This window comes from Phoenix dactylifera, chromosome 13 (assembly GCF_051530095.1).
Source record: "Phoenix dactylifera cultivar Ajwa chromosome 13, Ajwa_hap1_PhDact_Kaust_v1.1, whole genome shotgun sequence".
NCBI lineage: Eukaryota > Viridiplantae > Streptophyta > Magnoliopsida > Arecales > Arecaceae > Phoenix > Phoenix dactylifera.
The window spans coordinates 11,826,318-11,854,162 of record NC_143202.1 but is presented as its reverse complement, the minus strand read 5'-3'; the positions used below and the strand labels follow the sequence as shown (position 1 = coordinate 11,854,162).

At 41.0% G+C, this 27,845-nt stretch overlaps 1 protein-coding gene across 3 annotated transcripts; it reads right to left on the bottom strand.

Moving 5' to 3' along the window:
* Window positions 1-663: 663 nt before the first annotated feature.
* Window positions 664-27,158, bottom strand: LOC103697614 (Tetratricopeptide repeat (TPR)-like superfamily protein). 3 transcript variants are annotated; one of them, XR_602593.6, is made up of 11 exons: window positions 26,436-27,147; window positions 25,886-26,357; window positions 25,494-25,532; window positions 23,710-23,831; window positions 22,685-22,831; window positions 22,480-22,569; window positions 22,269-22,393; window positions 20,964-21,169; window positions 20,532-20,656; window positions 2,448-2,625; window positions 1,772-2,355 (listed from the first exon to the last, which is right to left on the bottom strand). XR_602593.6 is itself a non-coding variant. In XM_026801304.3 (10 exons), the coding sequence occupies exons 1-10, from the start codon at window positions 27,072-27,074 to the stop codon at window positions 1,675-1,677; spliced, it is 1,983 nt and encodes a 660-aa protein (XP_026657105.3). In that variant the 5' UTR covers window positions 27,075-27,134; the 3' UTR covers window positions 664-1,674. The 3 variants fall into 3 exon arrangements, 2 of the variants coding, with proteins under 2 accessions (XP_026657105.3, XP_008777742.3); XM_026801304.3 differs by lacking the exons at window positions 1,772-2,355; window positions 2,448-2,625 and adding an exon at window positions 664-1,692 and having other exon boundaries at window positions 26,436-27,134; XM_008779520.6 differs by lacking the exon at window positions 2,448-2,625 and having other exon boundaries at window positions 26,436-27,158.
* Between the last annotated feature and the right edge of the window lie 687 nt (window positions 27,159-27,845).

The following is a 27,845-nucleotide window of genomic DNA, read 5'->3' as shown; positions in this document are numbered from 1 at the left end:
TTCTTTGTATGTGTATGTGCATGCGAGCACGTGTGTGTTTTTGTGTGAGAGAGAGGGTGTTAAAACAGGAGTGCTTTGATCTTTCTCGAAGGATCCCAGGAGGTGAAAAATTTAGGCTTGTTTGGATGCATGGGGGAGAACTAAAAAGAAAAGAAACAAAATAAGAGATGAGAAGAGACAAGAAACAGAAGATAATCTCAAACTCAAGAAAAGGGACAAAAAGAACTTGGAACATGAAATAAAGAAGAGAGGAGAGTTTATTCGCTCCAGAAAAATCTACTTACGGAGAGATTAAGATAGAGGTTTGGAGAGAAATCATTTCTCTCCGTTTCTTCTCTTCTATCCTAGCTTACTATCCAAATAAGGGATTTTAAATTTCTTCTCTTCTTTTCTTAAATGTCCATTGTCCTTTCAACATTCTTGGGCCCTTGTCTCAGAGAGTAATGTCACCCACACCCACATCCTTCGGATGATGCCTGAAGACCACCCAAGTCCAACTTGGACGGCCTAAGGCCGAGACTAACTCGGTCAGCCTGCCCAAAAAAACCACTTGGCAAACTCTGCTTGGAATGTTGATTTGATCTGTTGTTTTTGCAGATACATCAATGATACAATCATTTTCAATTGAAATAAGGCTCATCCAATAGAAATAAACTAATAGCGTATAGGCAAAAAAATCAAATAGCAGCATAAACTTTTTCCACGGGGGAATCATTATCCAATGAATTCAATAGCTCGAAAATAAATGAAAAAGATGGGTAGAATTCAACTGGATCTTGGTCTCAAATCAAAAGAGGATATAGCGAAATTTACATACTTGATTGGATTGAGCTTTGGTATGGAAACATACTAAGTGGTTAACTTCCCAGCTATAGGTGTTAGCCATTAGAATGATGATGGCCAAGGTTTATGATCAGATCAGAAACAGCATGGACTCTGTTCTCTATCAGTTGGGTTTGGAACATCAAGATGCATCTGAGAATGTTCAGCATGTTCTCTCTGTCCAAAGGCTGCTGCAGCATAGACAACGTACAAGTTGGGTTGAGGGGTGCCTTCTGGCTCCTGTAAGCTGTGTTTGGCATTACCTCTGCTTGACTTTTACCAACACTCCACAGAGCTCCGAAGTGAAGACAAGAGACCAGAAGCGTGTTATATTGCATGGCTTGTATCCAAAGACCGCAATCCGGAGATTATTCAAGGTTAACAGGCTCCTCCAAATCTAGTGCTTCCCAATACTTTGGGTTCGGATGAAAAATACAAATCCCACTGCAATCACCCTTGCCTCTATGACATCCATTCCATTGCATGTTGGGACTTGTTTCTCAGATTTACCATGTGTTTCTGAGAAGGCAAACAGGCTGTCGATGTGATTTCCGACATTGCCTGCCTTGTCCGAGAGAAAGGAATGGACTTCCTACATACTTCCTGATCCAACTCCCATACCCCTAGCTGATGCTAGAGAGCAGGCTTCCAAACGTCTGAGCGCTAGAGCAGGAGAAGATAGATAGATAGCTTAGTTTAAGCAGCTACCTTGGTTTGAGTAGATTGCACAGTTTCGAAGTTATTGTGCGACGATCATGATCTGAAGTTTCGCATCCAGCTCTCCTTTGCTTGGTGAGAGAGCGCCAGAGAACCGAGCTTCACTTCCAACAATTTTGGAGCCGGGACCGAAGCTTATGAAAGAAACTTTTCCTGTTCAAGTTTGGACCTTAGAAATTGCATGTAATACTTTCATTAAATTTATAGAAAAAAAAAGAGATTTTCAGAAACATTTGTACAAACACAACAAAAAACATTTATACAAAGTAGTCAAATGGGTACAATACACATGGAGATATTCCAGGTTAATGTCAACCTATACAGAGGCCTGCATATAATTGCTGAATAAAGTACCTAACTTTGTAATTTTCACATTTTGCATCGCTGAACAAACAAAACAAACACCGCAGCTTGATGATATAACAGCAAGTACTCTTCATGATTGCCTTGCTTCTCATAATCAGTATAATGCTGCACTCACCCTCCTAATAGGTAAATGAAGAATTTGGCTGTTATCCCTTGCTGAATAAGACAGTAGTTTCCAAGCAGACATAAATTCCCATAGGCAAAGTATGATTCAGTACAGCTGAACCCAAGGTGGCGCCGTGAGGCTTCTCTTAAATATAGCTAGATCTTCTTTTTACCACGCTTTACTGAATCGATGTCACGTAACCTTGATGATAAGGCCGCTGGTGGGGGAGTCGGCAGGTCAATGGATTCTGGGATGTCAAGATCGGCCTTTGTTGATGGGCCAGCAATTGCTCGTTTGATAGCTAGTTCATGCAGGGGCAGAACTTTGATCCTAGCCTTCTCAATCTGTATCAGATTTCACAATAACTTTAAACTGGCAAAACAACTTGCATGCTAGAAAAGGCTCAAAAATATTTTTTGCACCATAGAAGGCTTACTATTGGAATCAAATAAGCAATTGTATTTTCTTGTCATCGGACAGTTCAGAATCTAGCTCTCTCTTGGTCAGTAATAGTGTTAATTTACTAATACCATATCGAGGAAATTTCATATGGGAGTAAGGTGATAATAGAAGGCCTTCTCTCCCTGTTTCTTCACCTTGGAATATGAAAGAAACTGTGAACAGGATAAATGGTCAAGACGGTAGCCAATATATCAGAATGCACAAATTAGAACTGTCAATCTGTTCCACATGAAGGCTATGCTAAAATCCTTGGTTGTACAGGCAGCCTTAATGTAAAGGAGGCAGAACCATGCAAAACTAGAAACTCAAACCATGTTAATACTCAAGATTGTCAATCTAATATGTCAGTTGCCTTGTATGCATAAAGGACCCATTCCAAACCCAATTCTAGATGACTTTTCTACATATTCAGTGTAGCCCAAATATGGCCTATTTTGGGTTTCCTTGCCATGTCCCATAAGGATTAGGCAATGGGGGCACCATGGCTGCATGATGGACAAGGTCCTTTCTCTCTTGCCAACCCCTAAACGTTAGCAGATGAAAGAAAGGAAAAGAAGGGGAGAAAAAAGAACAAATGAAACACTAATGGAAAATTAAAAAAAAAAAGAAGAAAAAAAACAAGAGAGAAGAGAACAGGCTAGGTTGTAGGGCTTTGTTTTGTGTATATATGCATGTATATATGTACCTATGACTAGTATATATAAATATGGAGATATACTATGCTCCATTTGAATGGATCCCGGGAGCAAATCCGATCACCTCTAGAGCCGTCTAATTTTGCACCAATCCCAAAGTAACAAGGGCCCCCATTAACTTGTTAATTGGAGCCATTAAGAAAAAAAAGTGAAGCATTAGTGGGACGAGATGCACTGCCCATGCCTGTCCCCGTCCCTCAGTACCATCATTTCACAAAAAAATCTGCAGACCGGCCACTTCATTAATTGTTGGGACCTACTTCATTAGTTTCTAAGTGTAAATATAAACTGGCCATGGATAAACAAAAATTTGTACTCTCCTACAGAAATAAATAGACACATCTAAAAATAAACACCAACTCCTCCAAGATAAACTCAAACTCTCCAAAACTTGAATCGGGCCGAATTACTAGTTCGAGCCGTACCAAGCTGACCTAACATGGACCAGATTGGTTCTGCTGTGGGAGTTGGAATCAGCTCCAATCCGAACCGACCAGTTTCGAGAGGAACTTATGCGAACCGTCCGGTTTACACCGGTTCGAACCGGTCCAAACCGATTCTCCCTCTCTCTCTCTCTTTTTAAGTGGTGGGAAGGCCTGAGAAGGATCGAACTCAAAACAAGGTATATTTCCCCTCCCCTACCTCTTCCTCCTTTTTTTTCAATGCCGAAAAATACTGAGAACTTTCCAAAATAAGGAAAGATCAAGCCCAAATTTTTGATTTTGGCATAATTTCATGCTATATTATAGATCTATGGATGATCCACACAATTCCATTAAAATTTTTAATTTTTAGAATATATATAATTTTTTAAATTAAAAAATATATTTTGGATTAAAAATTAAAAAAATAAAATAAAATTCAGCTAATTTTGGTGTCCGCTTATTGAAGTTTTGAAGCGATCATGTGCATAATGGCCTAAGCCTAAATTTTAAAAAATAAATAAATAACTTTTGAAGCATGCTCACGGGCTTAGAAAAATATATGTAGTATCCATGGAGTTTCTACATAGATCTGAACCCAAATTAATTTTCAGAAATTTGTATTTAAAAATTATTTTTTTAATTTAAAAAATAATTAAAAATATATGATTAGTACAAAAAATTATGAAAAAATAGTAGTACATATTACATATTTCAGAAAAATCTTTTGAAATAGAAAACATATTTTTCTAAATTTATGATATTTAAATATATTTTAAAATTTGAAAATTATTAAAAATATATAAGTAAATCAAAATAATATTGAAAATTAATACTATGTATTAAATAAGTCATGTATTTTCTGAAGTTGAAAATATTTTTTATCATAACAAAATTTTATTATTTTTAAATAATTAATAAACTGACGTGCTTGATAAATTTGCAAGGATGGAACCACCGAGGAAAATGAATCCAAAGCGTGACATTCGTTGGAATCATGGGCAAACACTCTTGGGTCGACACCACTAGAGGTGCAACTAATGCAACAGAGTTCAAACTAGGAGTAACTAGGTTGAAGCAGCACCTAATTGGTGGTTATCCGAATTATTTATATGCTAGAAATGTTCACAAAAGGTTTGGCAGCTGACGAAGAAACATTTTGCTGATGTCATAGTAGCGAAGAAGAGGGTTGCTAAGAGGGCGAAAGCAGATCGTTAAGCGGCAGAGCCACCTTCTTATCACTTCAGAGAGTCAGAGGAGGCGTCCACTCCAAATGACGAGGCACAAATTCAGGCTGCTATTCAGGCAAGCCTAGATGATCAGTGGCAGTAGCATGAGGTGATCAGATATAGGGCTCGATTTGGGCCCTCACACTACGAGTTGGACTACGGTTCTGCGACCAGCAGGGCAGGTCAAAGTTCAGGAGAACCTCCTCAGTAGGGAGGCCAAGTAGAGGCTGTGGCGAATTGCATCTATACTAAAGGCTTTTTGTAAAACCCAAAAAAAAAAAGGAAAGGGTGACGGGCCGGCCCAAAAAGACCGGGCCCATCCCCTTATTACGATCGTGCCCTAGGCACGATCGTGGTAGAGAGGGGCACGGGAGAGAGGGCGGCGGCGTTGGAGAGGGTTCGTCGGAGGGATTTGAGCGCCGGGGAGAGGCAACCAAGAGCCGGCCGGCCGCGAAGGAAGCCCTAAAGCCCCTCCCTTCGGTGAAGATCCCCACAAATCGGGTGAAGAGAGCTTGGAGCCGTGCACGTTGATTCGGGTTGCTCATGGATTTTCTCCACCGATTCCTCGCCGAAAAGGTCGCCGGAACGCCCAACAGACGAAGGTAAGCAGGGCACATTCCCTTTGGGCTGCATTTGCTAGGGTTTAGGGCCTTGTTGGTGGGGATTTTGCCAGTGAGATCATCGGAGAAGGGTCCGAAACAAGGTACCCCTGTTTCGGCTCCTCTCTTCCGGATTTTGCCGCCGCCGGCCGCCGGGATTGGCCGAGCTCCATGACATTTGTGATGAACGGGACTGTGTGTTGGATTTGTGAGGGGTTTTATGATTTATTTGAAGATGGGGGATGGTGGATCCGTTCTTCCTCGTGATCCCGTCCTCCCCTTCTCTTCCCTCGTCGGTTGGCCACCGGCGGCGACGGCGGCGGTCGTGGGCCACCGTGGCTGCTGTCGGGTGGGGGGGAGCCGAGCCACCATCACGGTGGCTGTGAGGATCCGTGCGGGCCTTCTGTCAATGATGCAGGGGGGGAACCTTTCGGTTCTTGGAAGTAAGAAGTAGAAGAGGTCTCCTCTTCTTCTTTCTTTCCTTTGGCCGGCCACCATCGCCGGCGACTGCAGCAGAGGCAGCCGGCGATGGTTCGGCCAGTGGTGGCCGAGGGTGGGGAAGGTGAGGGTACAACCACCATGGCTGTTGCCTTTGGACCAAAAAGGTGGAGGATGGGAGATGTACTCCCATCCGTGAAGGGAGAAGGGAAGGGAAGAACCCTTCTCTCTCATTCACCCTTCTCTTGGTCTCTTCACCGTGACCGGCCATCGTCGCCGGCATGGCAGCGGCCCCGACTGGCGACGATACAGGCCGGTGGTACAAGGGTGGGGTCGGGCCACCCCGACTGCCCTAGATCTGGAAGGATTGAGATGTTTGGAGATCTGATGATGGACCCCATTGTAGATGTGAATTATAGTTTAGAATATTTAAATATTAAATAATTTAGTTGTGATTTATAATTGATATTGTAGGGGAAGAGTCAGCGGAGCCAGGAGGTTTTGATCAGGAGACTCAGCACCCCAGCTCGTAGGTTGTGATTCGGATCCGTGTTTGTGTCAGTCTACAATTTCTGTAAGAATCCCCACATCTGAGCACCTCTATGCATATATTTGATTTATCGTTGGATTTATTTTATAATTATGTTGTTATTTGTTTTATGAGCTGATATGACACATATGAGTTGTGCATTTTTTTATTATGAAAATATTGAAATAATTCAATTGGAAAGAATTAACATATTTTTGAGAATTTATGAAAATATGTGATGTGATTGAAATTGGATTAAACATGTGAAACTAGACATGTAAAAAGGGGTTGGACTAATCTTGTCATGAGATAGCCTCTACGAGCTTATGCGTAGGATAGCTGCCACGAGCTGATGCGTGGGATAGCCTCCACGGGCTTACGCGTGGGATAGCCTCTATGAGCTTATGCGTAGGATAGCCTCCACGGGCTTACGCGTGGGATAGCTGCCACGAGCTTATGCGTGGGATTTGTGCAGTCTTGGACTGGGACATAAACTTGGTTAGTCTAAAGCCAGAAGTGAAGTCTTAAAACTTGGGGATCAGAATAATACGAAAGTGAATCACATAATGTGTAAAGAGGATTTATGTATATGTACTAGTTATATATACTTGTTTGTTGAGCTTTTGAAATGATGAAATGACATTTATTTGTTACTTTGATGATTTTACCATTATTACTGTGTGTGGCTGTTGGGATTCTTACTGGGCTGGAAAAGCTCATACTACACTTACATATTTTTTCAGAGGCACTGGATTCGTAGGATCTGTCGGGTGGGACAAGAAGTGAGATCGATCTGGAGTCAGACTGCTAGATAGATAGAAGCAGCTTATCTTCTATTGATGAACATTTGAAAATCTTCTAATTGAACCGATTGTTTATTTGGACATGTCGGATTTGTCGATTTGAATTTGTTAATCAGTTGTGGATTTATTGAATTGTTGTTTATCTTAGGCCTTGCATGATCTTTAGGGCACTGCTCTAGGGCTCATGCGGCCGGTCACGTGCCGGACCCGGGTGATGGGTTTGGGGCGTGACAGATTTGTAGGATTCGTAGGATCTGTCGGGTAGGACAAGAAGTGAGATCGATCTGGAGTCAGACTGCTAGATAGATAGAAGCAGCTTATCTTCTATTGATGAACATTTGAAAATCTTGTAATTGAACCGATTGTTTATTTGGACATGTCGGATTTGTCGATTTGAATTTGTTAATCAGTTGTGGATTTATTGAATTGTTGTTTATCTTAGGCCTTGCATGATCTTTAGGGCACTGCTCTAGGGCTCATGCGGCCGGTCACGTGCCGGACCCGGGTGATGGGTTTGGGGCGTGACAGATTTGTAGGATTCGTAGGATCTGTCGGGTAGGACAAGAAGTGAGATCGATCTGGAGTCAGACTGCTAGATAGATAGAAGCAGCTTATCTTCTATTGATGAACATTTGAAAATCTTGTAATTGAACCGATTGTTTATTTGGACATGTCGGATTTGTCGATTTGAATTTGTTAATCAGTTGTGGATTTATTGAATTGTTGTTTATCTTAGGCCTTGCATGATCTTTAGGGCACTGCTCTAGGGCTCATGCGGCCGGTCACGTGCCGGACCCGGGTGATGGGTTTGGGGCGTGACAGATTTGGTATCAGAGCTTGGTTTAGGAATCCTAGGGTTTAGGCTCGAGTAAGCCTGAGTGGGGAAAATCACTAAACACGTAAGATATTAAAATGGTGTGATTAGCATATGAAGGATGCAAAATTTTCTCAATCTGATAATCTTGATGCTGGAAAAATTGTGTAGGTTGATATGGCGCGAGGGCGTGGTCGGGGGCGTGCCAGAAGGCCGACCCGATTTGCGGACGGCTCCACGGCTCCCTCTAGACAGCAGGAAGGTACCTCATCCACGCCGACTCAGGGTGTGCCACAGCAGGAGCACACTATTGACCCTACTGGCAGTACTCCAGAGATGGGAGCTCCGGAGATTGGGACATCTGAAGGACCAAGTATTCAGCTTGAGGAGACGATAAGTGCTTCACAGTTGATGCAAATGATGGTGCAACAGTAAGCTGCTGCCAGAGCAGACACGATGAGGATGGTAGAGGTACAGCAACAGTTCTTGCAGCAACAGTTGCAGCAGCAGCAAGCAATATATCAACAACAGCAGCAGCAACAGCAGTTCCAAGGTACTACAGCTCAGCCAAAGCACCGAGTCAGTCTGTTGGATTTTCAGAGATATGCACCCCCAGCATTTAAAGGTACGGCTGACCCGATGGAGGCTGAGAGCTCGCTGAAACATATAGAGAAAGTCTTTCAAGCTCTGAGGTGCCCTGATGAGGAGAAAGTCCTTTTTGCCACCTTTATGTTACAGGGTGAGGCAGCTGACTGGTGGGAGATGGAGAAAGGGAAGCTTGGTCCGGATGATGCCCCCTTCATTTGGGAAGAATTTAAAAAGGTTTTTCATGAGAAGTATTTTCCCCAGGGTATCCGATTCCAGAAATATAGGGAGTTTGACCGACTGGAGCATGGTGATATGACAGTTGCCCAGTATGCAGCAAAGTTTGAAGAGATGTCCCGATATGCTCCGACCTTGATATCAGAGGATAGTGATCGAGCAAGAAAATTTGAAAACGGACTAGGGGACGGATTCAACAAGTCGCTGCTTTTGAACTGTCTAGTTATAAAGATGTGGTTAACAAAGCTCTGGTGATAGAAAAAGGACTTGACAATGCCCAAGCTGTCAGAGAAAAGAATATGAAGAAAAGGTTTCGACCCACTGATTCTCCGAGCCAAAACAGTAGACCTTTCAAGTCGAAGGATCAGAGACCGAATCAAGTTGTCACAAGGGACAGAGGACAAGCCCGAGGTGCTATTACATGCTACCGCTGTGGAGGACCTCATCTCAAGCGAGATTGCACTTGGGTTGGAGGGACATATTTTTCTTGTGGACAAGAAGGGCATAAGGCTATTGTTTGTCCTAATGGGAAAGAACCGCAGAGGCGACAGGCACCACAGTCCTCTCAAAGAGTTCCTGTAAACCGAGCACCTCAGGAAGGACAGCAACAAGAGGGAGGGCAGCAGAGGCCTAGGACCCAGGGGCGGGTCTATGCACTCACAGAGCAGGATGCCAAGGCTTCTAATTCAGTGGTGATAGGTAATAAATCCATCCCTAATACTCTCTCTTGTTTGGCATGTCATAAATTTTGTTAGGTTATATATGTTTGTGCATGTATGGTTAAAGATTGTGATTAGGTGCCTTGTTACCATGTTTACAGGAATGATTAGGTTATTGTCTTATGATGTGAATGTTTTATTTGACTCTGGTCCTACCCACTCATTCATATCGGTCAATTTTGTTAGAAAGAATACTGAAATATCACATGTGCCATTAGAATTTGACCTTTGTGTCTCAACGCCAAGTGGAGATATTATATTAGTTAATTCAGTTTGCAAGAACTGTATTTTGGGCATTGAGGACAGGGAAATGAATGCAGACTTGTTGGTTTTAGAGATAAATGATTTTGATCTGATTCTTGGAATGGACCGGTTAGCAGCATACCATGCTACTGTGGATTGTTTTGAGAAAACGATCAAGTTTCAGATCCCTGGTCAGCCAGTGTTTGGCTTGGTGGGTAGCAAGTCACCTCATCAAATGAAGTTAATCTCAGCTCTACAGGCTAAGAAGCTTCTTGCAAAAGGTTGTGAAGGATTCTTATCTGCCGTGTTAGACACACAGAAAGAGGAGCCCAAGTTAGAGGATATCCCTGTGGTGACAGAGTTTCCAGATGTGTTTCCAGATGAATTGCCAGAATTACCCCCTGATAGGGAGATTGAGTTCTCCATCGACTTGATTCCTGGCACTGGTCCAATATCAAAAGCTCCATATCGAATGGCTCCAGCTGAATTGAAAGAGCTGAAGGAACAACTACAGGAGTTACTAGATAAAGGTTTTATCAGGCCTAGTGTTTCTCCTTGGGGCGCTCCTGTATTATTTGTGAAAAAGAAAGACGGTAGTCTCCGACTCTGTATGGACTACCGGGAACTAAACAGGGTAACAGTACGGAATAAATACCCACTACCAAGAATTGATGACTTATTTGATCAGCTGCAAGGGGCTCAGGTTTTCTCGAAGATTGATCTTCGTTCTGGTTATCAACAATTGAAAATAAAGGCAGAGGATGTACCCAAAATAGCTTTCAGGACTAGATACGGGCATTATGAATTTTTGGTCATGCCTTTTGGTTTGACAAATGCACCGGCTGCCTTCATGGATCTTATGAATCGGATATTTAAACATTATCTGGATCAGTTTGTAGTAGTGTTCATTGATGATATTTTGGTGTATTCAAAGAGCTCACAGGAACATGAAGAACATCTAAGGGTAGTATTGCAAATTCTTAGAGAAAAGCTGTATGCTAAGCTATCAAAGTGTGAGTTCTGGTTGGATAGTATTTCTTTTCTTGGGCATGTAATCTCCAAGGAAGATGTCTCTGTTGATCCAATGAAAGTGGAGGCAGTAGTTGGGTGGTGTAGACCTACTAATGTAACTGAAGTGCGTAGCTTCTTAGGATTGGCTGGATATTACAGAAGATTCGTTGAGGGATTCTCCCGTATTGCCATGCCTTTAAGTCGTCTGACTCAGAAGCAAGTAAAGTTTGAATGGACAGATGACTGTGAACAGAGTTTTCAAGAGCTGAAAAAGCGTCTGGTGACAGCCCCAGTGCTAGCTATTCCATCTGGAACAGAAGGCTTCACCATCTACAGTGATGCATCTCGTAAAGGACTAGGGTGTGTTCTGATGCAGAATGGGAAGGTGATAGCTTATGCCTCTAGACAGTTAAAGTCATATGAACAGAATTACCCTACACATGATTTAGAGTTGGCAGCGGTGGTTTTTGTTTTGAAGATATGGAGGCATTACTTGTATGGAGAACACTGTGAGATTTTCACAGACCATAAGAGTTTGAAGTATATCTTCACACAGAAAGAGTTGAATTTGAGGCAAAGAAGATAGCTAGAACTGCTGAAGGATTATGACCTGACTATTAGTTACCATCCAGGAAAAGCAAATGTAGCGGCTGATGCTTTGAGCAGAAAATCCTCAAGTGGGCTGACAGCATTAATCACTACACAGAAGCATATTTTATTAGATTTGGAGAGATCAGGGATTGAGATACGGCTACATGATCCTAAGGTACATTTGGCTACCCTCACAGTGCAGCCTACTCTGATTGAAAAGATCAAGATCAGAGTTACAGAAGATCAGAGAAACAGTAGATCAGAGAAACAGTAGAGTCAGGTGTGCAGTCAGAATTCCGAGTGCATGAAGATGGCTCTTTAAGATTCGGGAACAGAGTATGTGTGCCAAAAGTACCAGAAATGAAGAGATTCTTGATGAGGCCCATAACTTAGCTTATACAGTGCACCCAGGAGGTACTAAAATGTACCGGGACTTGAAGAAAAATTTTTGGTGGTATGGCATGAAGCGAGATATAGCTCAGTATGTTGCACAGTGCTTAGTATGTCAGCAAGTGAAAGCTGAGCATCAGAGGCCTGCTAGACCATTACAGTCTCTTCTCATTCCTCAGTGGAAGTGGGAGCATATCACCATGGATTTTGTGACTACTTTGCCTAAGACTCCTCGGGATAATGATGCAGTGTGGGTGATTGTTGACCGACTGACCAAGTCAGCACATTTCTTGCCTTTTAGAGTTGGCTTTTCTTTGGAGAAATTGGCAAGTATGTACATAGAGCAAATTGTGAGGCTGCGCGGGATTCCAGTTTCAATTGTGTCTGACAAAGATACTAGATTTGTGTCACAGTTTTGGAAAAGCCTTCATAAAGCTCTTGGTACAAGACTGGACTTCAGTACAGCTTTTCATCCACAAACTGATAGACAATCGGAGCGCACTATTCAGATCTTGGAGGATATGTTAAAGGCTTGTGTCATGGATTTGGGTGGTGCATGGGATAGTTATTTGTCGCTGGTTGAGTTTGCCTACAACAATAGTTATCAGGCCAGCATTCAGATGGCTCCTTTTGAGGCATTGTATGGCAGGAAATGTCGATCTCCAATTTGTTGGGATGATGTGGGAGAAAGAAAAGTATTGGGTCCAGAGATAGTACAGCAAATTGTGAATAAGATACAGGTGATCAGAGAACGGCTCCTTATAGCTCAGAGTAGACAAAAGAGTTATGCTGATAATAGGAGAAGAGCACTGGAGTTTCAGGTTGGTGATCATGTGTTCTTGAAAGTATCTCCTACAAAAGGTGTGACGAGGTTCGGGGTTCGTGGCAAATTGAGCCCTAGGTATGTTGGTCCGTTCGAGATCCTGGATAAAATTCGAGAAGTAGCATATCGTTTGGCTCTACCACCAGCTTTATCAGGTGTACATAATGTATTTCATGTTTTAATGTTGAGAAAATATATCTGACTTATGACGAGTACCCAGTACGGATTGTGGATAGAAAGGATCAAGTGTTGCGACGTCGGACCATTCCTTATGTAAAGGTGCAATGGAGCAACCACTCTGAAAAAGAGGCCACTTGGGAGCTCGAGGAAGAAATAAAAGCTAAACACCCTCAACTCTTTGATATTCCAGGTACGTTAATTTCGCGGACGAAATTTTTTTTACGAGAGAATGTAAAACCCAAAAAAAAGGAAAGGGTGACGGGCCAGCCCGAAAAGACCGGGCCCATCCCCTTATTACGATCGTGCCCTAGGCACGATCGTGGTAGAGAGGGGCACGGGAGAGAGGGCGGCGGCGTTGGAGAGGGTTCACCGGAGGGATTTGAGCGCCAGGGAGAGGCGACCAAGAGCCGGCCGGCCGCGAAAGCCCCTCCCTTCGGTGAAGATCCCCACAAATCGGGTGAAGAGAGCTTGGAGTCGTGCGCGTTGATTCGGGTTGCTCACGGATTTTCTCCACCGATTCCTCGGCGGAAAGGTCGCCGGAACACCCAACGGACGGAGGTAAGCGAGGCACATTCCCTTTGCGCTGCATTTGCTAGGGCTAGGGCCTTGGTGGGGATTTTGCCGGTGAGATCGTCAGAGAAGGGTCCGAAACAGGGTACCCTTGTTTCGGCTCCTCTCTTCCGGATTTTGCTGCCGTCGGCCGCCGGGATTGGCCGAGCTCCATAACATTTGTGATGAACGGGATTGTGTGTTGGATTTGTGAGGGGTTTTATGATTTATTTGAAGATGGGGGATGGTGGATCCGAGGCCTTCTTCCTCGTGATCCCGTCCTCCCCTTCTCTTCCCTCGTCGGTTGGCCACCGGCGGCGACGGCGGCGGTCGTAGGCCACCGTGGCTGCTATCGGGTGGGGGGGAGCCGAGCCACCATCACGGTGGCTGTGAGGATCCGTGCGGGCCTTCTGTCAATGATGCAGGAGGGGGGGGAAAAACCTTTCGGTTCTTGGAAGTAAGAAGTAGAAGAGGTCTCCTATTCTTCTCTCTTTCCTTTGGCCGGCCACCATCGCCGGCGACTGCAGCAGAGGCGGCCGGCGATGGTTCGGCCAGTGGTGGCCAAGGGTGGGGAAGGTGAGGGCACAACCACCATGGCTGTTGCCCTTGGACCAAAAAGGTGGAGGATGGGAGATGTACTCCCATCCGTGAAGGAAGAAGGGAAGGGAAGAACCTTTCTCTCTCATTCACCCTTCTCTTGGTCTCTTCACCGTGACCGGCCATCGTCGCCGGCATGGCAGCGGCCCCGGCTGGCGACGATACAGGCCGGTGGTACAAGGGTGGGGGTCGGGCCACCCCGACTGCCCTAGATCTGGAAGGATTGAGATGTTTGGGGACCTGGTGATGAACCCCATCGTAGATGTGAATTATGGTTTAGAATATTTAAATATTAAATAATTTAGTTGTGATTTATAATTGATATTGTAGGGGAAGAGTCAGCGGAGCCAGGAGGTTTTGATCAGGGGACTCAGCACCCCAGCTCGTAAGTTGTGATTCGAATCCGTGTTTGTGTCAGTCTACAATTTCTGTAAGAATCCCCACATCTGAGCACCTCTATGCATATATTTGATTTATCGTTGGATTTATTTTATAATTATGTTGTTATTTGTTTTATGAGCTGATATGACACATATGAGGTGTGCATTTTGTTTATTATGAAAATATTGAAATAATTCAATTGGGAAGAATTAACATATTTTTGAGAATTTATGAAAATATGTGATGTGATTGAAATTGGATTAAACATGTGAAACTAGACATGTAAAAAAGGGTTGGACTAACCTTGTCATGAGATAGCCTCTACGAGCTTATGCGTAGAATAGCTGCCACGAGCTGATGCGTGGGATAGCCTCCAGGGCTTACGCGTGGGATAGCCTCTATGAGCTTATGCGTAGGATAGCCTCCACGGGCTTACGCGTGGGATAGCTGCCACGAGCTTATGCATGGGATTTGTGCAGTCTTGGACTGGGACATGAACTTGGTTAGTCCAAAGCCAGAAGTGAAAAGTCTTAAAACTTGGGGATCAGAGTAATACGAAAGTGAATCACATAATGTGTAAAGAGGATTTATGTATATGTACTGGTTATATATACTTGTTTGTTGAGCTTTTGAAATGATGAAATGACATTTATTTGTTACTTTGTTGATTTTACCATTATTACTGTGTGTGGCTGTTGGGATTCTTACTGGGCTGGAAAAGCTTATACTACACTTACATATTTTTTTCAGAGGCACTGGATTCGTAGGATCAGTCGGTTGGGACAAGAAGTGAGATCGATCTAGAGTCAGACTGCTAGATAGATAGAAGCAGCTTATCTTTTATTGATGAACATTTGAAAATCTTGTAATTGAACCGATTGTTTATTTGGACATGTCGGATTTGTCAATTTGAATTTGTTAATTAGTTGTGGATTTATTGAATTGTTGTTTATCTTAGGCCTTGCATGATCTTTAGGGCACTGCTCTAGGGCTAATGCGGCCGGTCACGTGCCGGACCCGAGTGATGGGTTTGGGGCGTGACACTTTTGGTAGCAGAAAGAAGTTCTCCAGAAAGATTCCATCAGGAGCCATCCATGATTTAGATCCGCATATCGTTCCAGCAAGAATTCATAGTAGTAGAGGGTATATGGCAAGTTATTGGATCCCGATTCCACTTCAGCCACATCCCAACGAATACGTACTATAAGTCTGCCATTTTCTCCATACAGGCTATCGGTCCCAGTGTAGATCCACAAGGACCAAAGAACATCTATGGCGAGCTTCTTGACAACAATAAGGAACTAGAGAAGTGGCTTTCCTCACACAAGAGCAAGTGGCTCACATATAGACTAACGATGATGTGTGATGGTTGGACCGATCCTACCAGATGGGCGCACATTCACAGATATATGCGCACATACGTACATGTATATGTACATATTGGTACAGAAATCTGAATTTAGAAATATCATTCTAATCTGATGAATGGCAAAAAAAAAAGTTAATGACAGTTATTTTCATTATCCTATACTTATATGGCATAGTTATCAAACTACAATGTTGATGATTTTGATGCATAATATAAAGCTGCGAGACTTCAAACTTCATGTCATCCAAAAGCCAAGATTCCAGCTCAAATCAACAGTTATGAACCACTAAAAATATATGATCATGCACCAAAACCAATATTAAATTGTTATTTGTGATGAAGAATTACTTTGGCATAAAACTTCAAAACCCTACTCTGCATCTTTTTATCTATTAAAATGGCTGTTATCAGTCCATATTATGAAAAATAACAATACTATTCATATTTGATAATCAAATAATATTATTTTGCAGGAAATAATGATGACATAAATTACGAAGGTCTATACAGCACATGCTTTCATGTCCATTTCCATTTTTCAACTTCAATTCAAGCACCTGCTCAAAAGATTTGTCACTTATCTGTTGAGTAGTTAAGATAAAGATAAGATTGCCATATTTATTATGAATATACATGGAAAATCATGTTAATATTCATACCAACTTCAAAACATGTATGGGCTATTATTTCTTGACTTTTCTAGAACCTCCATCCTATAGATTCATATTTTTTGTATCTTCATTAAGCAAGTGTAAAATATGTGCCAGCTTACTAGCAATCCAATATAGATATCATAAATGAACTAAACACCAACTCACTCAAGTAGCCAAGTTAGTAGGCCACTGATCCAACCACCAAAGAAACTAGTTCGCATGGAAACATATTAATTTTTAAAAAAAATAAAATAATATACAATATTTGTTATAATGTAAAAAAATATAAAAGTTATTATTCTCTTGGCCAAACTATATATAATCCAATAGTCATTTATATTAGTAGTTCCTGAGGATTTCAACATCCTCAAAACCAAAATAGATGTTGTCACCTCCTTGGTCGTAAATCATCATATTTGTTTAGCATAGTTCTCCTCCCATCCTCCTCACAAAAATAAAAAATGAAAAACAAAGATCTTAATATATCCCATTCTCCTCTTATCTATTTCTTTGCTCAAACCCTAGGGAAGGAATCAAGCCAAACCACCGAAGGAGGGTAGAGGTGGCTGAAGAGGAAAGATAAGAGTCGGATGCTGAGGGAAAGGGACTTAGGTTGAACTACCAAAGGAGGGGAGAGCATAGGTGAGGACGAACGAGTTGCAGGCTGCCAAAACACCAAAAGAGGGTATGAGTGTCAAAGGTTAGGGCTTAAGGGCTTAAGCGATATCATTTTTTAGCTAGGGAAATGGTAGGTGGAGAGGAGAGTTAGAGGATCATATGTTAGAGTAGAGAAAATTAAGCCAAACCAGGGTCGGCGGAACCGTCCGGAACCGAGCAATTCGGGTTGTATCGAGCCATCCCGGAGGTGGACCGAGACAGTTCTGGCAACGAAAACGAAATCCGTTGCCAAAAGGAGAAAAGTAGAAGGAAAGAGAGAAAAAGAGAGCAAGCAGGGGAGAGAGGGAGAGGAAGAAGAAGAGAGAGGTGGAGGGCGGCCAGCGGAGGCCAGCGAGCTGCACGGAGGAGCGCTCCGCGATCAGGTACCCTATTTCATTCGAAAAGTGGTCCGGCCTCTTTTTTTTATTTCGCAACTTTTAAGTGCTGATTTCACTTAAATATCGCGAAATGAAAAAGGAACTCCGGACCCCTTTTTAATTTGACGATTTTGAAGTGAAGTTGGCAAGCAATTTGCCAACTTCACTTGAAAGTCACAAAAATAAAAAAGAGGTCAGACCCTTGTTTTGAACGAAACAGGAGCCCGACCGCAGAGCCCTCCACCTCCTCCGCCCAGGTCGTCGGCCCTCCGCAGGCCTCCACCATCCTTCTTCTCTCTCCCTCTCTCTCCCCCTTCTCTCTCTCTCTTCCTCTCTCCCTTTTGCCCTCTTCCCCGCCTCCTCTACTCTATCGGTACAGGGCCAGCATGGAACAATACAAGAGCATACCATTCTGTGTCGCCGGGAAACCGGTCCAGGCCCCAGTTCCGGCATAGCAGAGCCTAAGCCAAACTAGAGGGGAGAAGGTGGGCAGGTTAGGAAGAGGGAGAGAGTACCAAGCCAAGCCATGTCTTCATCCATCATAATGGTTGCCAGAGATATCATCACTGGCCAACACCTAAGAGTAGGAAAGGCATAGAAGCCAAACCAATGGAGGGGAGATGGTGGGTACATTGGGAAGATTGAGAAAGAGTACCAAACTAGGTTATGTTTTCATCCACCATCATAGTTGCCAAAGATATCATCATTAGTCAAGAACCGAGAGTAGGAAGGGCATAGAAGCCAAAAATTGAGAGGAAGAGAGATTTGTGGTAACCATGAAAATTTAGGGGTTTTTTATTTTTCTTCTTATTTTTCCTTGATAACCAATTAACCTTATGCCCTCTTAAGTGAAAATCAAAGGATTAAAAAATAAGGATAAAATAATCATTTGGTGGATGGGAACATTGTTTTAAAATAAAGTGCATTAGGCCATATATGCAGCCGCCTGTGTGCATGCACACCCTTGATTGCACCACATACCATATATGCAGTTATCATATGCAGTTGAGCTGTATACGGACCAAAAAGATTGTTTGCTTAATACTCTATAGGTACGTATACAATAGGTTAACATTGTGTGACTGCACATTAAGCCTAGCTATCATAATGTAACTGGATACACAATTCTTTTAGCATTGTGCAACCACATATCTAGGCATAGTTCGTCGTATCGGCCTGAACCGGACAGTATGGGGCATACCGTACCATACCGGTTTGGTACCGATACCCGATACTGGTGGTATATCAACAATCGGTATGCCGAAAAGACTCTGTATCATGCTGTAGCAACACAGTACTAGCGTGGCACCAATACAGGGTCCAATGCTGAGACGGCAAACCTTGTATCTAGCCACTATTACACAAGCCTATGCGAATAAGGCATGTCCAAGCTAATGGTTGGATTGGATGTGGGTTTCAAGCAGGTCGGATACATGTATATTGACCATATCAATACTTTAATCATGCCATAATTTTTGCTAGTAAGAATCAAGTTCTAAGTAGTAAGACTAATTGGTAAATATAATTGTTATTAATATTGCTATTATTTATAAAAAACATTACTACTATTACTGCATGTAATGTATTTCATATATATTCAATATTTAAAATACTAAGTCGCATATGCAACCTACATAATACGTATGCACTATGTGGTCCCTTGACCAATCTGCATATTGCAACCAACTTTTAAAACATCAGATGGGGAAAAAAAGTGCCAATTATTTGAGAACTAATTAGGCCACTAGTTTGGTGAAGAAACCAGTTGGTATACTGGGGCCAAGTTTCTTGCATCCTTGATATTTTAGAGGAATCAGAGGCCAAGGATGTGGTCCATTTTTCGATTTTACTATTGGTCCAATTTGATTCTGATAAGTATTACCCAAACAATGGGAGCCCATTAGAGGAACTTTTGATCTCTCCAACTACCTTTCATTATTGATGAGATGACAAAAGACAAAATAAAAGAAGAACAACAAAAGTTGGTTAAAAACTTTTAAGTTAAAATGGAATGGCAGAAGAGAAAGGACAATAAGAAAGACAAAAGTTATAGAAAAAAGGAAATTAAGAGACAAGCATGACTAAAAAGAAAGGTGAAATAAGAAGAGAAGAATTAAAGAAAATTTAATATTTCTAGAATACAAAAAATATTACATAACAATTAAAATCAAAATACAAATTGCAGAATCCCTCGAATCTAGATATACAAGCCTACAAACCATTGATAAATGCAATCTTTGTATTATTTCCCTAAACTTCTAAGGTTTAACATGTAACCAAGAATGGGCGGGCTTCTTTCTTGACAAGTAAAATATTGTTAAAACAAAGAGAACTGACAATGGCAACATCTTCTGCAAAGTTGGTTGACTGAATCAAAGAAAATCAACCACTATACTTGTTCTCCTCATTATGCTCTACACGGTCAAAGGTAGTTTTACTCCACCAAGATACTGCCCTTTAACTATACTGAGGATATGAAGATCTTCCCAAGTAGATTACTTGCTAAAATCCATTCAAAGATGTTTTAACAGTCATCTTCTATCAAGAGATCAAGAAAACTGTCAACTTTTTAAAATAACAAAACCCTTAGATAGCACCTTAGCTTTGTCAAACATGCACATTCCAACATGTCTAAAGAGAGCAAGACAAATGTCCTTATTTATGTTTTCCAGATTCCGTAGCAATACACATCAAAGTTCACCCATCCATAAGGGTTCACAACCACAAAGGTACATGGATGGTAATTGGCAAATATTTATCTTTTTTCCTGTCAAAATAGAGAAACAATTTGTCTTTGGAAAATGTCACATTCTTAGACTTGATCTTCTCATAGCCTTCTATACTAATATGTTCTTCACCTGAAACAGGACTTTCCAAAGATTAAACCTACTACGGAATGTAGTGCTCAATCAAGACATACTAGGGTCTCATGTACAAGAAATTCCTTGAAACATTATGAACAAGCTGTAAACATGTCCTTGTTTGTTAATTTGAAGAAGAAACGTAAAAGAAAATGGAAACTAAAGGATTCTAAGACTCTTTTAACATGATTGTATGTTAAAAATCTTACGGAGGTCTAAAAAAATATACAGCATATGACTTTATAGATGTATACAGCACTTCTAATAAATACAAAAGTCAAGTCCGAGTTGAGGGTAACTGCATACCAAGTCAAGGTGATGAGTGCATGAATGAGCTTCAGATAGCCTCTTTTGCAAATCATCTTCCTTTCTTCTTTCATACTCAGAGTTCTCCATTTCATTTCCCCTCTCACCCACTTCTCGATATAAAGCTGCATTAGAATTCTATCACTTGCTTATTTGAACTACTAACCCTTGCTTCTTTTCTACTTAACAAAGTACTATGTCAAATAACCAAAAAATTTAATTGCTATAGCAGTTTTGTCTCAATTTTGGAACTACCTACTAGAAATGAATAACACAAAAGGAATTTAGTTATAAACACGAGCATACATAGTGCTCCCATCAGCCAAGAAATCAAGATTTATTAGAGTCAGAATGCTAAGCACAATTGTGCAGTTATATATCAAGGAGAAATTTATTTTAATAAGAGGAAAATATGCTTAGAAAGATGCATACCTGTTAAAACAGAGAGCACCCAGATCTGTGTTGGAATATCATATAGTGTCTTTGCCAATGTCAATGATGACTTCAGTATCTCCCTAGCTTGTCCAGTGTCATGTAGTTGAAGTGCTAACGTACCTAGGATTGTCAAGTACTGAGAAACAAGTTGAATATTACCCAATTGTTGGTGTGCTATCTTCAAGCCACTGGCAAGGCGAATGCTGCATGACATAGCAACACCGATGCATTTAAAAAAACTGGCTAGCCAAGACAGTCAAATACAGTCAATTTTGTTGCTCACCATGAAAATAAGAAGATATAATAAGCCAAATAGACCAAAACAAAGAAAATTGTCCAAATATCTTTATTGTGAAGGATAAGCTTGTGGATAGAATATAAACTTCAAAGTCAAGCTTATAAGAAAACTACTATATTCTCATGCAAGATTTTAAAAAAATGCAAAATCATATTAATTTCTGACAGACATCTAGTCAGAAAAGGATGCCTTGCTTGTTAGTATTATATGTGTTATTAAACAAAAAACAATAGACATATTACCTAGCCTACTATCAGAAATATAATTCCACTAAATTTATTTTTTAAAGATTATAAGATATACGACATCATATTAATGCAGAAATATAAAGGTATTGCTTGCTAATTATGTAGTTCTGAAGATGGAATGAAGATGTGCATACCTCTTTAAGTTTATTCTTCAAATATGGTATCTACATAAGTCTCTAAAATTCTTGTGCTCAAACCTCAATATCAATAGCTAGGCTATAACTACTCTCTTTTATTCGAAAGTTTGATCTGAATTAGCAATTCTTATGAGAATGAGAAAACTTGACTCGTTTTTACAACTAGATCCATCCAATTTTGTTGTAATTTTGCATATGATTCAATCTTTGGACAATGTTTGAAGATATATGCATTCAAATATTTATTAGTCACCTAAACAATATCCAATTTTATCAGAATTGCTGAACCATTTATATTATCCATACGGTACATGGATGAGTGCCCATATATGGATTTTTGCATATTACATGTTACATAAAATATAATATTAGGTGCAAGAAATATGAGTTAACGAAGATACATGAAACACCAGTTGAGATTAACAACATCTAACTTTTGCAAAGGATTCATTCAAGGTTAATGAATGAACTCAAGAACCAGATGAACCTTTGGGAAGAGAAGATATAACAGTCGTATGAGTTAATGTGTGTAGACTAAATATGAAATATATGAAATACAGTAGGCCATCAATTTCTTTACAAACATTAACTTCAGCCAATGCCACCTCAATGTGCCTACCGTGCCTCCTGTAGATTATGTTGCCTCATCAATAAAAGCCCATAAACAAAGACAATGCAAGTCTTCTCTCGCACTCCAACAAAGGAGTCCATGATTCTAAAAACTGGGCCAACCAAATCTAGTGCCTGCACATACAGAAGCTTCCTTGCTAGAAGTTGTAGATAGAAATGATGATACTAATAGAATTCAAAGTGCAGCAAGAGAACTTCACCTGTGAAGATGATTCTGCATCACCAATACAGATATAGGACACAGCTGCATAAACTTGGCACATCGATTGCATCGATTTGCTTTCAGTCAGCTGAAAATTACTAACATATTTTAGTTAGATCAGAAGCACCTGAATATTCAAAACACTCCTCTAAGGAAAATATCAATGTGCAAGTTAAAAAAAAAAAATGAAGAAAAGGAGAGACCTTTGAAGCTTCAATAAAGTGGAAAGCTGCCTCATGGAAGCAGCCAACAGAATGAGCATACTGCCCTCTAAGCATTTCTATAATGCTTTCACACCCCTGCAAGATTGTTGGGAAATGAACGAACCAATTTTTCATCTGCACTAAGGCCTGCAAACATGAAATTGAACCATGAAATTTGAATTAATAGTATAATGGCAATCAAAAAGTCCATGGAATTTCAGGACAATTAATTCTCATCCATGTTACTTTAGTTTTTTTGCTGGGCAAAGATATCAATGCCAGACACATTAAAACCCACATCAGTATCACTTGCTTGATTTAATTATACTATTCTAAATTTAAAATCTAACCTTTAAGCCTACACCAGTGTCAGTTGCTTGATTTAATTATATAATTCCAAATTTAAATGTAAACTTTATAGGCAAGAATCCAGAAACTTTATAACAAATACAATCAAATTTAACAATTCATTACATTTTTATTTTTTCTCTATTACCTTATTATAACATATTTGAGGAGCATGCTTTATATCTAAGCAAAAGCAAATGTATGCAACAAGTATGGAATTAAGATTCATATGGATTTAATTTTGATGGATTAATTATCCTACATGTTCCCTTTTATGGATTGATTTTTGGCGTAGAAGAAACTATTTTATATTTATGCCTAATTTAATATCTCTTAATATTTTGAGTATAATGACAATAGGTTTGTTTTGACTATTAATTAAAACTCGTGCAGGTATCTATATCAAATCATTAATGGTTATATTGTCAAATCATATTTTTGGTGTTTTGATAGTCCAATACCTTGTTTTTTTTGGGTACAAAATCCAATACCTTGTTTTTTTTTGGTACAAATTCCAATACCTTGTTTAGAGTTTGAGACTAATATCATACCAGCATCCAAACAACATAGGCTATCTTATAATTTTGTACACCGGTAAACATGTATTCTAGTAAACATGGAGAATCACATAAATATGAAATTAGATTGTTAGTTTGTTGATAATTCAGATAATTTACCTCTTGAGCTTCAACAAATTCTGATCGCGTAAGTTCTACTGCAACTTTGTTTTCCAAGAACTGCATTAGAAGCATTAAATACAACCCAGACATCCAGATCGATGAGTGTTGTAAATCCACCTCTGCACAGCATGTGATCATTTTTCATGACAAATAACCTAAATAAGGAAGCTAATCCTGACAGAAGAAGCAGAAAAATTAAATCAATCTAGAGATGGGATACACCTAAATTAGGCTGTCAGTTCTAATATTCTTCTAATAATATCGACTATTGCATATAAGGACAACTAAAGAAAGGATTGGATAAACGTATTTACATGATTTGCATTTAGTTTCTGAAGCAACCATTTTTCTGTTTTTTTCCCTATAAATTACAGTGATGAAATTTCATGAAGAATGTGTATATCATCTTTGAAGAAAAGAACTGTTTTAAACTTTACATACGTGATCTTCAAAATTGTAAAGTTAAAGTAGAGTAGCACAGAAACCTCTTAAGTGTTAAGACCCCACAAGTTTGTGCAAAGTGTGGTTAATACTGTGCTCTGCCATCTGGCTAAGATTTAAAATGTTTGGCAGATGTCTAGCTAGTAAAAGATGATGAGGAACTAGGAAAGATACTGACATATCTAAAGTCAGAACAATATTGCCTCAGGTAAGGAGGAGGAAGAGAGATTATTGATCATTCATCTACAGTGGTACCAGGAGATTACAGCTTTGATTAGTTTGAAGCAGGTACGCCATCTCAGTACCGAGCCCCATACTAGTGCTGTTACTATGTCCATACGCCCAGTACGGGGGCAAGTTTGCTGTACCAAGTGTTGGTACGCCTCTTATACCACATGCTAACTCGGTACTGGTGGCATGGTATGTATGGTATGGTATGCTCCGCACTGTCTAGCTCGGTACAGTATAGCGTAGCTTGGTTTGAAGCATCAATATTTTAGAAATCTAGACAAAATGGAGCAGCTCTTCGGTTCAATCATAGAATGTCTTGATCAGCTAAATTTTATATATTTAATGAAGATAGCTTATTCATGCACTTGTTTCTTAAATGCATATAATGATAAATAAATTAAATTTTCTGGTATTCTTAAGAATATTTTCTTTCCTCCAATTACAGTTTACTACTTCTTGTAAAATAAATTGAAGTTATTTATTTACACAACTGTCAGTATCTGCATTCTAATATGGCTAATCTGTCCGACAATTATCACACCGCATCATCCATGTTTTGTGCCTATTTGCTGAAGTTGATAACTGGCACTTGGATGAGTACTTGTCAACAAACGTAAAGCATGGTTAAATAGTTGAGAGGCTAGGATGTGAATGCAATGGATGGTCTCTGTTAGGTCTGATTATCTCACAGACTACTGTGTTCCTATTATGTCTTCTCATACATAAAGGAATTTTCCCAAAAGCTAACAACCATTATTACCATACTTTTAGCACTATATTGGTAACACAAAAACAATGTATGAGCACAGAATAAGTTATGATGTGGCTGTGTCATGTGCAGCTTTACAAAGGCCACAGCCTTGAATGAATTTGAGCATTCGCAGAGATAAAAAATATCAAGGATTAAGAAGAGGAAAGAGAAGAACAATTGAGACGTTGTTAGAAAGAAATAAGTTGCAAGAACCTTGGGCATCAATAAACATACAACTAAACATAATGCATATGATTATATAATATTATGAAAATAATTTGGAAGTGCCAGTGTTCTAGTTTAATGATTTCTAGTAAAATACATAACTGGAACATGAATTGATTTAAGAAATCCATACCTCTCACACCATGATTTATACCCAGTTTCACAAGTTCCTCTGCAGACAATAGAAGAATCAGCTTGTAAGAATTCAGGTAGGTAATATACCTATAGTAGAATTTAACTTCTGCGTTCATCGGAACAAATTCCCAATTCATCAGTCATGCAAAACAAGTCATTCAACACAGAAAATGATAACATCCAAAGATTCAGAATTATGTGTCATAAACCTCAAAAACAGATACTAGCACAAGAATTTTCCATGCAAAGGAGTGCAAACCACAAAGATGAGATCCCAAGAGCTACCAAATAACCAAGTTAACTTGGCTTGTCAGTTATAGCAAAGCGACAAGACAGACAACAGAAAAGCAGCAGACATGTTATGCTTTGCCTAATTTTACTTGCACTTACCATGAATCAATTGCAGCCCAGACTGTATCCTCCTCCCGCACTCCTTAAACACCCCTTTCGGGCGCCCCACCATGACAACCATGAGATCCACCAGAGCAAATACAGCACTCCTCGGGAGCCACTCCCCATCCAATGGCGGAGGTGCCAACAGCAACTTATCTTCAAATTCCCAGCTGCTTAGGTGGTCCGAGTCCAACCCGGTAAGAGCTTTCAACTGTTCCTGCAGCTGAGCCTGCTTCTCGCACAACAACAACCTTTCCCTCCTCTGGAAATTAGACTGCGAGAGGCTCCGATTCACAGCGTCCAGCTCACCAACCAATCCCTTGACAACATTAACCTTCTGCACATTGTCCTTCATGGCGGCATCCAGCTTCTCGACGTGTTGCGAAGCGCTCTTATAGTCGCAAATCCTCAGCAGAAAGAAGGTTTGGAGCAATTCATTGTAGAAGAACAGGCCGAGGCAGTGCCTTCTCTGTAGAAGAAGAAGGAGAAGAAGCAATCAGAGAGGGATTAGGTATTTAAGAGGGAGAAATGGGGAAAATGGTCGAACCTGGTCGATGGGAATGGAGTCCCAGAACTCGGAGCAGCGGCGGACGGCGGCATCGACGGAGGAGGGGTCGTCCCAGTGGAGGAGGTGGACGTGGAGCGCGGAGGCGGCGAAGAACATCTGGAGCTCGGGGCGGCGGAGCTCGGAGGCGGCGGCAAGGCCGGAGGCGAGGGCGGCAAGGGCGCCGGGGTAGTCGCCCTCGATGGCGAGGGCGGAGGCGAGCTGGGAGTGGAAGTTGCAGGACCAGAGGAGGGAGGCGGCGCCGGAGGGGAGGGAGGACTGGTGGAGGAGTTGGAGGGCGCGGAGGAGGATGTGCTTCTGGGGGGGTATGGCGCCGACGAGGTGGTAGCAGTGGGCGAGGAGGGAATGGGCGCGGAATTTGAGGGGGAGGGCGGAGGGCGGGGCGGGTCCGAGGAGGAGGAGCGTGCGCTCGAGATGGGACTTGGCGTGGTTAAGGTTGTGGGAGCGGGAGAGGAGGAGGGAAGCGAGGCGGAGGCGGGTGCGGATCTCCACCAGGGGAAGGAGGGAGGCGCCGCACTGGAGGACGGCCTCCAGGCACTTGACGGCGCCGCCGTAGTCATGGTGGAGCTCAGCCTCCTCCGCAAGGGCCCACAGCCCCTCCACCACCGCCTCCATCCCCATCGCCGCCGCTTTCTTCTCTGCTGCAGTGTTACGCTGATGGCCGATGGGGGTCAAATACTGGCTACTCCAATATTACTCAAACCAAAAGTGGGTGAAGCGACAAGGGTGTGAAATATGATGGGAATCGGGAAACGAGAACCCATGGACCTCTCTCTTAGTTAAATGAAAGGGTCCCTGCTAGCACAAAAGAGAGAATCACACAAAATCTATTATATGTTTCTTCTTCTTTGGAAGAGATATTCCACCATCTATATTTCATTAGAAACCTTGTCAAGGAAAAATAATAATATTTTAGAAAACCACTTGCATGAAGAGGTGAGCTAATATATTATCCATGTTTTCTTCTCTTATGTTAATCACCTCATGCAGAATTCTAAGTAATGCACATGGGAGAAAGCAACTAGGATTTCATATGCACTTCTTTGTAGAAAAGTGTTTTCAAACGACCATCTACATATGCTTTCATCTTTTGAATGTTCGAATTCTTTTTTGCATCCAGCCATTATAAGCTAGGCTATCTTAGTAATTTTTTGTGTTAATTTAGGATGAGGAAGCTCCATATAGCAGAATGAGTGAAAATGATTAGATACTTTCTAGAAAAATTTAATAACAAGAAAAAAAATAATTATTATGTTAAAATATTGAACAAAGATTACTAACCCATGTTCAATAGAAATAAATAGCATGTGCAATGCATGTGATATGTTAGAATTATTTCTAGAAAAAATGAAAGAAACTTATTGGTTTCTCCTAGCTATGATTTTTATCTCT

Coding starts and splice junctions, on each gene's coding strand:
- LOC103697614 (XM_008779520.6), bottom strand. CDS start 27,074: ATGGGGATGGAGGCGGTGGTGGAGGGGCTGTGGGCCCTTGCGGAGGAG. Junction 22,570..22,684: donor ACTTTATTGAAGCTTCAAAG/GTCTCTCCTTTT, acceptor AGTAATTTTCAG/CTGACTGAAAGCAAATCGAT. Junction 21,170..22,268: donor CATAATCTACAGGAGGCACG/GTAGGCACATTG, acceptor TATGTCATGCAG/CATTCGCCTTGCCAGTGGCT.